The sequence below is a fragment of the Symphalangus syndactylus genome, chromosome 2 (assembly GCF_028878055.3).
Source record: "Symphalangus syndactylus isolate Jambi chromosome 2, NHGRI_mSymSyn1-v2.1_pri, whole genome shotgun sequence".
Lineage (NCBI taxonomy): Eukaryota > Metazoa > Chordata > Mammalia > Primates > Hylobatidae > Symphalangus > Symphalangus syndactylus.
Window position 1 is genome coordinate 110,107,573 of NC_072424.2, and position 12,748 is coordinate 110,120,320.

The following is a 12,748-nucleotide window of genomic DNA, read 5'->3' on the forward strand; positions in this document are numbered from 1 at the left end:
GAAAACCAAGATTATATCCTAGTGTTTTTAAAATGATATTTTATGTGATGCTTGGATTTTTGTTGTTTTAATTTGTTTACATATGTAATTATTTACTTGTTATATATTTATGTATATTTTTATATTGGCCTATATGTGCATGTTGTATGGAGAGAAAGAGATCAGAGACTAGACACAAACCCCAGCTCTCCCTTTTATTATGTACTATATAATGTTGAATAATTTCTTAATCTCTTGGTTTCTATTTCCTCCCCTATAAAACTGGGATTGCATGTCTTGCTCTACCTGTTGGAATTGTGTAAAAATGAATTATAAAATCATGCATATGAAAATACTTAGTAAACTATAAACCAATTTACGTAAGCATTTTGTTTTTTGTATTTTATTGGATATAGGCATTTCTTCTAGTGGTCATTTTGTTGTTGGCATAAAAATTCAGTAAAACCTATCTATGAATCATAAATTTAATTCAAAAGAGGGGTGGGTCTCAGTTCATAATTCACAATCCTGTAATATTTAGGCACAAAAACTTGACCAGATTTTTATTCTCCTTCATCATCTGCATTTTACCATATCCTCACTGAATGTTTTTTCACTCTCTCCTTAAACATTTGTCTCAAAACTCTATGTGTGGCTGGGCATGGTGTTTCACACCTATAATCCCTGCACTTTGGGAGGCCGAGGCGGGTGGATCACCTGAGGTCAGGGGTTCGAGACCAGCCTGCTCAACATGGCGAAACCCTGTCTCTACTAAAAATACAAAGTATTAGCTGGGCATGGTGGTGAGCGCCTGTAATCCCAGCTACTCAGGAGGCTGAGGCAGGAGAATCACTTGAACCCAGGAGGCAGAGGTTGCAGTGAGCTGAGATCGCGTTACTGCACTCCAGCCTGGGCGACAAGAGTGAAACTCTGTCTCAAAAAAGCAAAAACAAAAAAATCTCTATGTGTATATTTTCTCTAATTACATAATTACATCAGTCCCTTTCATTTTGAAAAGTAGTGATCATTAGAAAATTCTTCTTTATATTAAAACGAATTCAGCCATCCCCAAATTTCCACCAGCCATTCTAATTCTTCTCACTGACATCAGTAAGAAGAGATAGATCAACCTTAATATATCCAAAACAGAATTCTCAATATCATCCTCAGGCATGTTCCCCTAAGACCATTCACACACCATCACTGAGCCTTTACTCTGCTCTATCCCTCACTGCCTCCCTGAGATGCCATTGATCAGCAAGCCTATGAGTGCTCCTTTCAAAAATTAACCTGAATGGAATGTGTCTCATCAACTCGGTGTCACCACCTTGGCACAACTGACCCTCATCCCTCAACTAGACAATCACAATAGTTTCCTGATTGATATTCCTTCCAGTCTAGCCCTCCTAGAGTCCTTTCTCAACATAGTAGCCAAATTGACTTTACTTATATCCTTTAATTGCTTCCCTTTGCACTCAAAGCCCCAAGGCCTTATGTTGCCCATAAAGTCCTAAATCATCTGGTCCCACCTGCTCTCACGTGTCCTCACTTATTCTCTACCATACTTCACTCTTCTCCAGCCAAATGCACTCTCTTGCTGTTCCATAAACACGGTAGGTTCAGACTAACCACAGGGTCATTACACTGGCTCTTTCCTGTGTAGAATTTGCATATCTCTATAGTTGGCTTCTTATCATGGAGGTCGCTGCTCAGATATCACCAACCCAGAGAGGCTTTCTTTATCCTATTGACAACAACTACATACTTCCTTCACTGTTTTGTCTTCATAACATCTATTACTATTTAAAATATCTTTTTTGTTTATTACCTCTCCCTCACTCCAGAATATAATCTCAAGAGGGGAGGGATAATATGAATCTTGTTTATTATATCTTAAAAAGCTCCCATAATTGTACCTAAAGAGTACAATCATACCTAAAGAGTTAACATAATAGGCCCACCCCAGAAAGGCCTGCTTGCAAGGATAATCCTTGGCAGTTGCCTGGAAACTTACATAGTAAACGATTTCCTATATTGACATAAACTTTCTCTAATGATAAGAGTGACTCATTGTGCCTAGACTGTGCAAACAACGCAGTTTATGCTGAACACCTGCTTTCCATCTGGAAGTATGGAATTTTGGTAAGCAGTAGGCAGAGAGCACCTATATGACTAGTTCCCCCAAAAAACTCTGAGCACTGAATCTGTGATGAACTTCTCCAATACGCAACATTCCATATATGTTGTCACAATTTGATGACGGTGGAATTTGGTGCATTCTGTGGGAATCCACTGGAAGAGGGCTCTTGGAAGCTTGCGCCTGGTTTCCTCTGGACTTTGCTTCATATAGCTTTTCCGTTTATTCTTTCTGCTTTGTATGCTTTCACCATAATAAATGTTTTCCATGAATACAACTATTTGCTGAGTCCTGTAGGTAATCCTAGAAAATCACAGAACCTGAGGGTGGTCTTGGGGACTCTGGACATAGTAATCAAAAAGGTTACTGGGTCTCCCCAGTTAAAAGTAATCAAACAGAACAAACAGTGCATAAAAATTTCTATAAAGTGGTAATGGATCCAGTATGACAATAAAGCCCACTTTCTCTGAAATACATTACCCCATCATGAAATACATTTACTACTTACGTGACTGGTCTGTAGATCTCCTTAACACCAATGAACTGAAGTTGTTCCATAATGTCTGGAATACTTGCACATCGAGTAAGATTAATTCTTGGGTAATAAAGAAGGTATGAGAGACACATTTCACTCCTGGTGCTTAGTCCTCCCTGAAAACAGATGGGTTATTTAGCAAAGTATGCGTTCTACCAACTTTGACATTTAAAGCACACAAGTCATTAATGTCACACAGTTCCTTCCAGTATTAAAATTTAATACATCTTAAAGCTGAAAATTTTAAAAACTGGCTTTTTTAAAAGGTAATGACACAATTAAAAATTAATAGAATTATTTCCACTTTGAAAATTTGCCTTTCTTAAATAACCTAATAAATTCTGCTGATAGGATGTAAACTTTTCAACACAGTGAACATTTCAGAGAATCATAAAGATGTTTGGTTAGCATAATACCAATCAATCAGGAATTTTTGCAGGAAATTTTTCTGATTTAATTGAGTTTTCTAGAATCTTGTCTTCATGTGTATAAACATTAGCAGCTGCATACCACAAGGGAGAAAGATTTCATATTTTGAATCTAGGTAGTTAATTGCCTACTAAAATTTGGAAAAAGATTAAAGACCCTCAAAAGAACAGAATCCAGAGTTACTACAACATATTATCTAATATGTCTAATTTCAACCAAAAATTATTAAGCGGGAAAAGAAACAGGAAATTATTATCTATCTTCAATGGAGAAAAGTCAGTAGAAATGGATTGTAAGATTGAGATGCTGGATTTATTAGACAATGACTTGAAAACATAAAAATATGTTCAATAAAGCTGTTTTAAAAAGTGTTCAAAGAGTTAAAGAAAAACATGCCCAAGTAATTAAAGGCAAATATCTTAAAAATGAGTAAACAGATAAGGAATGACATCAGGAAAGAAGAACGTTTTTAAAAATAGAAATTCTAGAGCTGAGAGGTACCAAAACAAAATAAAAACTTCACAGGATGAGCTCAACAGCAGGTTTCAAATGAGCAAGGAAATATCAGTGAACTTGAATATTAATCAATAGAAATTATCCTATTCAAATAAGAGAGAAAAAAGACTAAAGAAAAGTGAAAATATTTCAGAGATCTATGGGCCAATATTAAATGTTCTAGCATTTATGTCTAACATATACGTACGTTTTCATGTATGTTAAATACATGTAGTTGGAGTTCTAGAATGTGAGGAAGAAGACAAAAAGGTAGAAAAAATATTCAAAGGAATAATGCCTGAAATAATCCCCAATTTTATGAAAAACATTAACTTACAGACCCAAGAAGCTCAACAAATCCAAAGGTAAATACAAAAAGAGCCATACCTAGACACATCACAGTCATACTGCTGAAAACCAAACATAAGAGAAAATCTTGAAAGCAGCAAGAGAAAAATGACACATCATATATAGGTGAACAAGAATACAACTGACAGCTGACATTTCATCATAAATGATGGAAATAACAAAAAGATATTGAATTATATATTCACAAGTGTTGCAAAGGAAAAGCAACTGCCAACCAAGAATTCTGTATCCAGCAAAATCCAACTTTTGAAAACAAAGGTGAAAAACTTAATATTGTTTATATTCTAAATTAATGTAGGGGCTAATATACAATGATTTTACTAACTGCAAAAACATGATGTTTTGCACTTGATGAGCAAGGCAGGATTAGGCAAAGGGAGATGCTGATCTGCAAATGAAGTTGCATCTGATGCCTCAGTAAATATTGTATTTAATTTATCCTTAAGTTAGGATGGCTGTTCAGAGTTGTACCAAATTGTAGAAAGAAAGCTGGGCCTTTGCAGCCTCTTATCAACTAGTCACTGACTGCTGGCTCTCCTACTGTAAGGATCATAATTTTAAGAAGTTATTCTCTAACACCAAGGGGAATGTCCAGTGAGGTACACAGCTGTGAGCTATCATATTATCATCTGATATTCCCACTGGCTGAGGTTTGGTTGTGTTGGCCCTGAAGAGGGTATCAAGACAGTGCACCAAAATACCCACTATAATAATAACTCATTTATTATGTCTTTAGTAAAATATTTCAACAACAAAAATTATACATAAGGCATGAGAAAAAAATAAAACCAACACCAGTACATTGACTACTCCGTGTGTGCCCAGCTTCTATCCCTCTTCTTCCCATTTCAACCAAAGATGATTACTATCTTAATATTTTATCTTTCTGTTGCTTTTCATTACACTTAACATTCAGTATATTGAAGTATGTATCCCTAAATAATATATTGCTTAATTTTCCTGAACTTTACACACATAATATCACACTATATATATTCTGCTGCAAGCTTGCTCTTTTCAGTCAACAGTATTTGTGTTTCAGATACATTTATGTTAACATAGGCAGCTTTCATTCATTAATTTTCATAACTTTATACTGTTTCATTATATAATACCACATTTATTTGTTCACCTTTTGATGAGTATTTGAGATATTTCCAGAATTTTTTCATTCCTATATTATTACATGTTACTATGAATAGTTTACATATTTCTCTCCTGAAACACATTCTGCAAAAGTAATTCCAAGGTTAAATCTACATAGGAACGGAACTGAGTAGAGTATATATGAATCTCTAATTTTACTAGATAATGCCATATTTTTCCCCAAGATGGTTTTACAAATTTAAATCACTACTAGCAGTGTATAAGTGTTCCAGTTTCAGCACAATGGAAATGCTATTTTAAATTTTGCCAAACTTGTGAGTTCAAAATATCTCACTCTGGTTTATATTTGCATGACTTTGGTTTTAAACAAAATTGAGCATCTTTTCATATATTTATAGTATCTATATGGGTTATTATTTCTTTGAAATGCTTTCGTCTTATCCTCTTTTATTGTATGCTTCTGTCACTGATTTATGGACTTTGTTTTATAAGCTAGATGATAATGTCCTGTTAATCTATGTATTGCAAATATTTTTCCCAGTTTAAAACTCTTCTTAATTTCTTAATAGTGTTTTATTGTGGTAAGCAAAAGCTTTGACGTAGTCAAATTTGTTAATCTTTTATTTATAGTTTGTGCTTTTTATGTTTTGCTTAAAAAATTCTTAAGTACTCCAAATCATGAAGATGTATTCAGGTATTTTTTCTTCCAGTGGTTTTAAATTTTTGCTGTTCACATTTAAATATTTAATACATCTGGCATTGATTTTTATGCATTGTGTGAAATTAAAGACTCAGTTTTATTTATGTCATATGGATATCCATTAGTGCCAGCACCCTTTAATAAAAAGTTTATCCTTTTCCATTTATCTAAATGCTATGTCTATCATAAACCAAGTTTCCATCTGTAGAATTTGTAGGTCTGTTTCTGAGATGCCTCTTCTGTTCCAAGTCTTCTAACTTGGGACTCAAAGCATATTGTATTAATCGCCAGTTTTAAAATAAGCCTTCTTATCTAGTAGATTGTTTTCTATCTTGTTCTTTTTAGTTTTGTCTTGCCTATTTTTAACCTTTTGCTCTTCTGTGTAAATTTTAGAATCAACTTGCTCCATGTAAAAGCTAAAACAGCAAAATGTTTATATAAATTAAAAAAAGATGAAAATATTTGCAGCTTTGGTCTGGTGAAGATTCCTTAGCTAGGATACCAAAACCTCAAATCATAAAATTTCTCTGAAATTTTTTACTAGAATAATATCAAATTTATGGGCCAATATGAATAGAAGTATTTTCTTTATTTTACTGAGCCTTTCTATCCATGAACACAGTATCTCTTACTGTCTTTAGGCATTCTTTAATGTTTCCCAATAAAGATTTATATTTTTTTCACAGAGATCAAACACATCTAGTGTTAGACAGATGTGTTTGATCTGTCTAAACAAAACAGATTTGATCTGTCTAAATAAAACAGATTTCTGTTTAATTTTTATTTTAAATTGTATTTTCTTGAGATTATTTCTTATACACTCAAATGCAATTAATTTTAGATAGTATCAATTTGGAGGAGGGTTTGATGCAGAAAATTACAGTAACTGTGAGTAATGTGTTTTGCTTCTTCACTTCTTCCTTTCTGATCCTTATATCTCATTTTTGTATCTTTTCCAGTACAATGTTGAATACAAGTAGTGATAACAAATACCCTTATATTCTTCCTAACTTGAAAAAAAACACTTATAGTATTTCATTTAATTTAATATTTGCTATAGCTTTTTCATAGCTAACTTCTACCTAGTTAAGACAATTCCGTCCTATTCCAGGCTTGCTAAACATCTCCCCTGTCAACAATAAACTTGAATTTTATGAATGCTTTCTCTACCTCTGTTGAGGTGATTATATGTCTTTTTCTTTCAATATCTTCATATAGAAGGCTTTAATATATTTCCTAATTTAAATCAATTTTATATTCCTTAGCTAAACTCAAGTTGGTCTTATCATTAGATTTGTATATAAAAAAGGATTTGGTTTGTCAAACTCTTGTCCAAGTTATTTCCATCAGGTGCATGCTACTGGCTCCTTTTATACTATCCTTATGAAGTTTTAGTTTTAAGATTATGTTAACTACATTTTATGACTTGGTGGGAGATGTTCCCTCTTTTTGTGTTCCTGAAAGAGATTGAGAAAGAAATGAATTATCTATTTCTTGAATGCTTGGTGGAATTCCCCCAATAAATCTGTTGGGACCAGATTTCTCTTTGAGTCAGAGGCCTCAAGGTCATGAAATTCATTCTCCCTTTGGAAGTCTGGATTTATCTAAGCCAGACTCAAGCAGAGAGTCAATTAATGACCACAGTTATTTTAAAAAGATGAGAAAAATTAAAAGACTAAGGATAGCTTTTCATGAAAGAGTCAATAAATTACACTCCAAATATTATCCAAATATTATTTAATACTATAATACCATTAGTTAATTTGAAGTCTTAGAAAATGCTAAAACATCTCTGATGTAACTTTTATGATATTTGATGCTCAAGATTTTTAGAACTTTTCTTTCCAAATGGAAATGGTTTTTACTTTTTTCTTCTAAAATCAAGTCTATTTCTTTCTCTCCATAAATGAACTTCAATAATAATAAAAGTTTTCTTACCCAAGTCATCTCAGCTCTATCTTTCGTGTTGTAGCGACATTCAGTAATTAGGTTATCTCCCTGAAACATAAAAGTAAAAGCTTTCAGATTGAAGTTTTATGCTGGCTTATTTATCAAATACATTTGTACATCAACAGTTAATATTTGCTGTATGAATGGATGCACCAAGTAATTTGATTCAGCAGAAGATCTCTGATCTGTTTAATTCTAGGTTTGCTAATATAACAAGCAAGCAAATAAATAGGACTCTCTGTGTTTCAGCCAGACTCCACAACATTCTAGCTGGATGACCTACGTATAACCCAGGCACAATTTGTTCATCTAAAACCTAAAGATAAAAATTGCTCTTATTTTTGGCCATGGCGCGGTGGCTCACACCTGTAATCCCAGCACTTTGGGAGGGCAAGGCAGATGGATCACGAGGTCAGGAGTTCAAGACCAGCCTGGCCAAGATGGTGAAACCCCGTCTCTACTAAAAATACAAAAATTAGCCAGGGGTGGTGGCAGGTACCTATAATCCCAGCTCCTCAGGAGGCTGAGGCAGAGAATTGCTTGAACCCAGGAGGTGAGGTTGCAGTGAGCTGAGATTGCACCACTGTACTCCAGCCTGGGTGACAAATCGAGACTCCATCTCAAAAAAAAAAAAAAAAAAAAGAAGTCCTTTTTTTTTCACAGCTGTTATGAGCAGATTAAATGACATAACATATAGTCATTAGTAGCAAATGAACACTTAATAAACCTCAGACATATTGTGATCACCTCTTCATTTACATTATTTTCTTTAAAGCTCTCTAGTTATGCCTTTATTTCCTTATGATAGAATTGTGAGGCAAATTAATAGGAGTTTATTGCTCTAGTGTTTTCCATCCTTTTGTACATTACAATACACATGGAAAATGATAACATTTTTATGTTTCCCCTTTAAGGTAAGCAGATGAAGCTATTCATGGACCTGAGGCCGTCATCTCTGGGCTTTTGCCCTTAAATTTGACCCCCCTGCAACGCCACTCAAAGGGCCCAGAGATCAGTATCTCATCGCACTTATGCCATAATCATGGTGCAGCAGTTAGGAAGCTCTGAGATAACATTGTTTGGAAAGCCCCGGAGACATCATAATAAAATAGAGTGTAGTCCTTAACAACCTTGACAAGATCACCGTTTCTCAAACTTCTTTCTACTCTCAGGATGTATCAAAGAATTTCTAAGATCCAAAGCTATGGATTTAAGGGATAGCTATTCGTAAAAAGAAGATCCTTTTCCTCTTTATCGTTTTCTTCTGTTTTTTCAACTTTCCTTTTACATCCTATTGTGCCATGTCTTCTCCCTGACAGTTCCCATTTAAAAACCCGGTCTTCAGCATCATGTAGAAAAGATATTGCCATTACTCTCATTTCATAAATGGTACAGGGATCTGACTTTTAAAAGTAAAATAAGGGTAGAAAATTATACTACAATTGAGCTTGATGGTCATGGAATAAAACTTTGAGAAAACAAAGCATTATAACATTTTTAAAGCCTTCATTCTCTTCTCTCCTTCACCATAACCCCAAGTATTGTGTCAAGCTGGATCACACAGCATAGTTTAATTAGCTATATCCAAATAGCTTTATCAGATAAAAGAATTATCCTTACATTCCTTTTTACTAAAATGAAACTTCTAAAAATATCCTGTCTTTTCAACATAGCATAAAGACACCTCTGATTTTACCACCACAGGAATTGCAACACAAAGAATCACTAACTGGAATGTCAAGTATAAAAAAAGGGTAATGTTTAGTCCTCAGAACCTGAGATTTTTGTTTGGGGTTGTTTTTATTTTTCAGTCAACAACTTGAATTGCTCCTGGGAATCATAAGAAAAATGAGTTTCAATTTTCGAAAACAGATCAAACACATTCCATCTAGGTTGTACAACACCCACAGTGGGTGGTGTTAAGAATACAGATGCAAGGAAAAATTCATTTCACTAGTAGAAACCTTGCCACATCTCAGCAGATATGCCTCGTGACTTTTATAACAGTCAGTGAAAAAGAACAAAAACATGCATACTGGTAAGATTGTTTGTTCTTCCTTTAGATACTGAAACTCTTGGAAATTGAAGTCAAAATCATCATCATAGGCAAGTAATTTCATTTCCTTCCCTTTTCGAAAATGACGCAGCCTGATGCCTCTACCAGCCAGGTGAGCATGGAGAAGAACAGCAAACACATGAATTCCACTTGGCTTTTCGGCTTCCAGAGCCTGCAGGGGACACCAAGGAAGACGCGATTAGCCCACATTAATGCGTGTTCAGACAGTTCACATTCAAACACACTTGGAGGGACAACTGAGATAAAAAGCTACAGCAATTTAAATGAATGCTTGAACTGACAAAGAGTTTGAATTCGCATTGTTCAGTGTTCTCCTTGTGAAGCAACATTTGCCGGGAGAAAAGTAGGGGAGCTGATGCTTATAAGGGGCCTCCCAGACCATTTCTACATGTTATCCTCCTTTTTCTTTCTTTTAGGAGGATAAGAGGCAATAAACACTCTTAGTAAAAAGATTCCAGTATGTTAGTAACCTGAAAACTCAAATTCTTAAAAGGAAATATTATTCCCACTTTTCCAGATAAGAAAGCGAAAGTGGGTCAATGGAATTAAGTGAATCGCCCATGGTCCTACAGCTTGTAAATGAGGTCATGGCAATTTGAATTATGAACTATGGCCTAAATAACTCAGAAGAGCATAATCTTTCCACTTCGCCAGTCTGCCATATGGTCCTCAACCACAATATCATATAATTCATAAAGAGTATGATCCATGTTGAAATATTTTCATTAAAAAACTTTAAGTGAAAATTGTCATTACTAAATACTTATACTTTTCTCCTATCCAATTTTTTTATATTAGTTATTTTTGCTCTGTGGTGAAGGAAGGGAAGGAAAGCATAACGCAGAGAAAAATAAAAATAAATGATGGAAAAATCAATATGGATAAAAGGTAAACTAGAGAAAGGAAAAAGACTACATAAACAAAGGTCGAAATTGTATAAGATGATATAAAGCATGCAACATGCAACAAACAAAAAAGGCAGGAGTAAGAAGAAAAACACCCTGCCAACTACTTCTGTCTTTAGAGTTCTACTCCTGTAGCTTCAAGATTTAAAAAAGGAGTCAAAAGTCCCACTAAAATTGCAATAATGGTTTCACAGTGTGTCAACAAGAAAGGAATTGATAATAAACATGCACGGAATTTTTCACACCACAGTTTCTAAGAGCATTGACGAATCTGCAGAGAGCAGCTCAGACTCAGATGCTGCATACCTCTTCCAGGCACTCCAAAGTGCAGTGACCCTCAGACTGGAACTCAGGCATCCCTGGAGGGATGGTATGGAAGAGGCTCACCCAGAGGCCAGCCTCAATCACCCCAGCATCATATTTCCTTATATCCATTGTGTAAAATAACCTCAGTCCAGAATTATCTATTAAGCCTAGAACAAAAGCACATAATTAAAGTGAGTTTCGGTTCTTAAAATGTTTTCATTCCCAAGAAAATTCTTGGTTTGAATTTTTTAAAGTTTTCATATTCTGTTGAAATAGGTTTATTTATTTTCCATAAACTGTCATGAGGAAAAGGGATACAAGCAGAGATTAGTGGCAGACAACATTCAGTTTCACAAACAAGAATTAAAACATGAGTAGCCATATTGCCTGCAACCTTTGTGGACTCACACAGCATACCACAAGAGAAATGTTTCAGTTATCTGGCTGTTATATTCCACAATTATCTAACATGAAGACAGAATGAAGATTCTAAAGTCATTCGTTAGAATATAGAATAAATAACTCAATAAAAGTTTTATTTTATATTGTTTTCAAGATGAAGTTCAATAACATTTACTTTGAGGTAAAAACTCCTTAGTTTAGAAACCATCTGCTGATGAAGAAAACTACTGAAGATTCACTTTATTTCTTTAAAGTTTGTCACCATTTTCTTCTTTATTCAACAGCCATTCAATCAACACACAGTCATTAAGAATCCATTATGTAAATGGCACTCCATTAGGCATTGTGGGGATGAGAGATGAATAAGACACACTTGTTGTTATGACATATTCATTACAGGGAGGGAGAGTATGAGCCCCAAACATTTCATAAATTCATTTCACTAACTTGGAAATTAATTGACTTCCTTCTGCAGTAACTAACAGATTGATTCCTTCCCCTCAGTTTCCTTTCTTGTCTCATTTAAATCAATCAGCTTAATCTATTTCTAGTCAATCATTTTTAAACACAAGGTCTTTATATCAAATATTCCTCATTGTATGTTATATACCCCTCACTCACAAACACACACACACACACACACACACACATTTAGAAGATATCCATTGCTTTGAATGTTTTAGGATGTAATAAGTTGTTAAAATTAAGTATTTCAATAATTATCCCAGGAAATTCTTACCTCTCAACCTCCCTAACAGCCTTGGAAAAAAATCCAAGCTTTCCTTTCCTGCTTCATGAGTTTGTAATTGTGAACATACAATAATTTTTATGTGTTTATTGACTCCAGCTTGTTCAGATATTCAGGGTCATTCCAAGGAAGCACTGTGATGGGACAATTAAGGACACTGACTCTGGAGCTGATCAACCTGGATGCAAATCCCAGCTCTGCTGCATATGAGTTATGTGACCTTGGGCAAATACTATGGTTAAATATTTATCCCCTCCAAAAAGTAGGTTTGAATGTTGTTGAAATTTAATGGCCATTGTGATGATATTGAATGGTGAGAGCTTTAAGAGGTATCTAGGTCATGAGGGCTCAGCCCCTGTGAATCGATTAATGCCATTATTTCAGAAGTGGCTTTGTACTCTCTTGCTCTCTTTACCCTTCCACCATGTGAAGCCTACTGCCATGTTATGACCCAGTAAGAAGGCCCTCATCAGATGCCAGTACCTTGTACTTGTACTTCTCAGCATCCAGAACTGTGAGGAATAAATTTCTGTTCATTATAAATTACCCAGTCTGTGGTATTCTGTTACAGCAGCACAGAACAGATGAAGACATAAAGTTACCTAATCT

At 34.7% G+C, this 12,748-nt stretch overlaps 1 protein-coding gene across 1 annotated transcript in view; it reads right to left on the reverse strand.

Annotated features, from left to right (window-relative positions):
- Positions 1 to 12,748, reverse strand: part of MOXD1 (monooxygenase DBH like 1) — a 107,084-nt gene that overhangs the window by 17,254 nt on the left and 77,082 nt on the right. Inside the window, exons 7-10 of the mRNA XM_055264324.2 lie at positions 10,990 to 11,156; positions 9,738 to 9,929; positions 7,690 to 7,749; positions 2,625 to 2,767 (exon numbers count right to left, since the gene is read on the reverse strand). Coding sequence (XP_055120299.2) covers positions 2,625 to 2,767; positions 7,690 to 7,749; positions 9,738 to 9,929; positions 10,990 to 11,156 — 562 coding nt within the window. The remainder of the gene's footprint in view (positions 1 to 2,624; positions 2,768 to 7,689; positions 7,750 to 9,737; positions 9,930 to 10,989; positions 11,157 to 12,748) is intronic.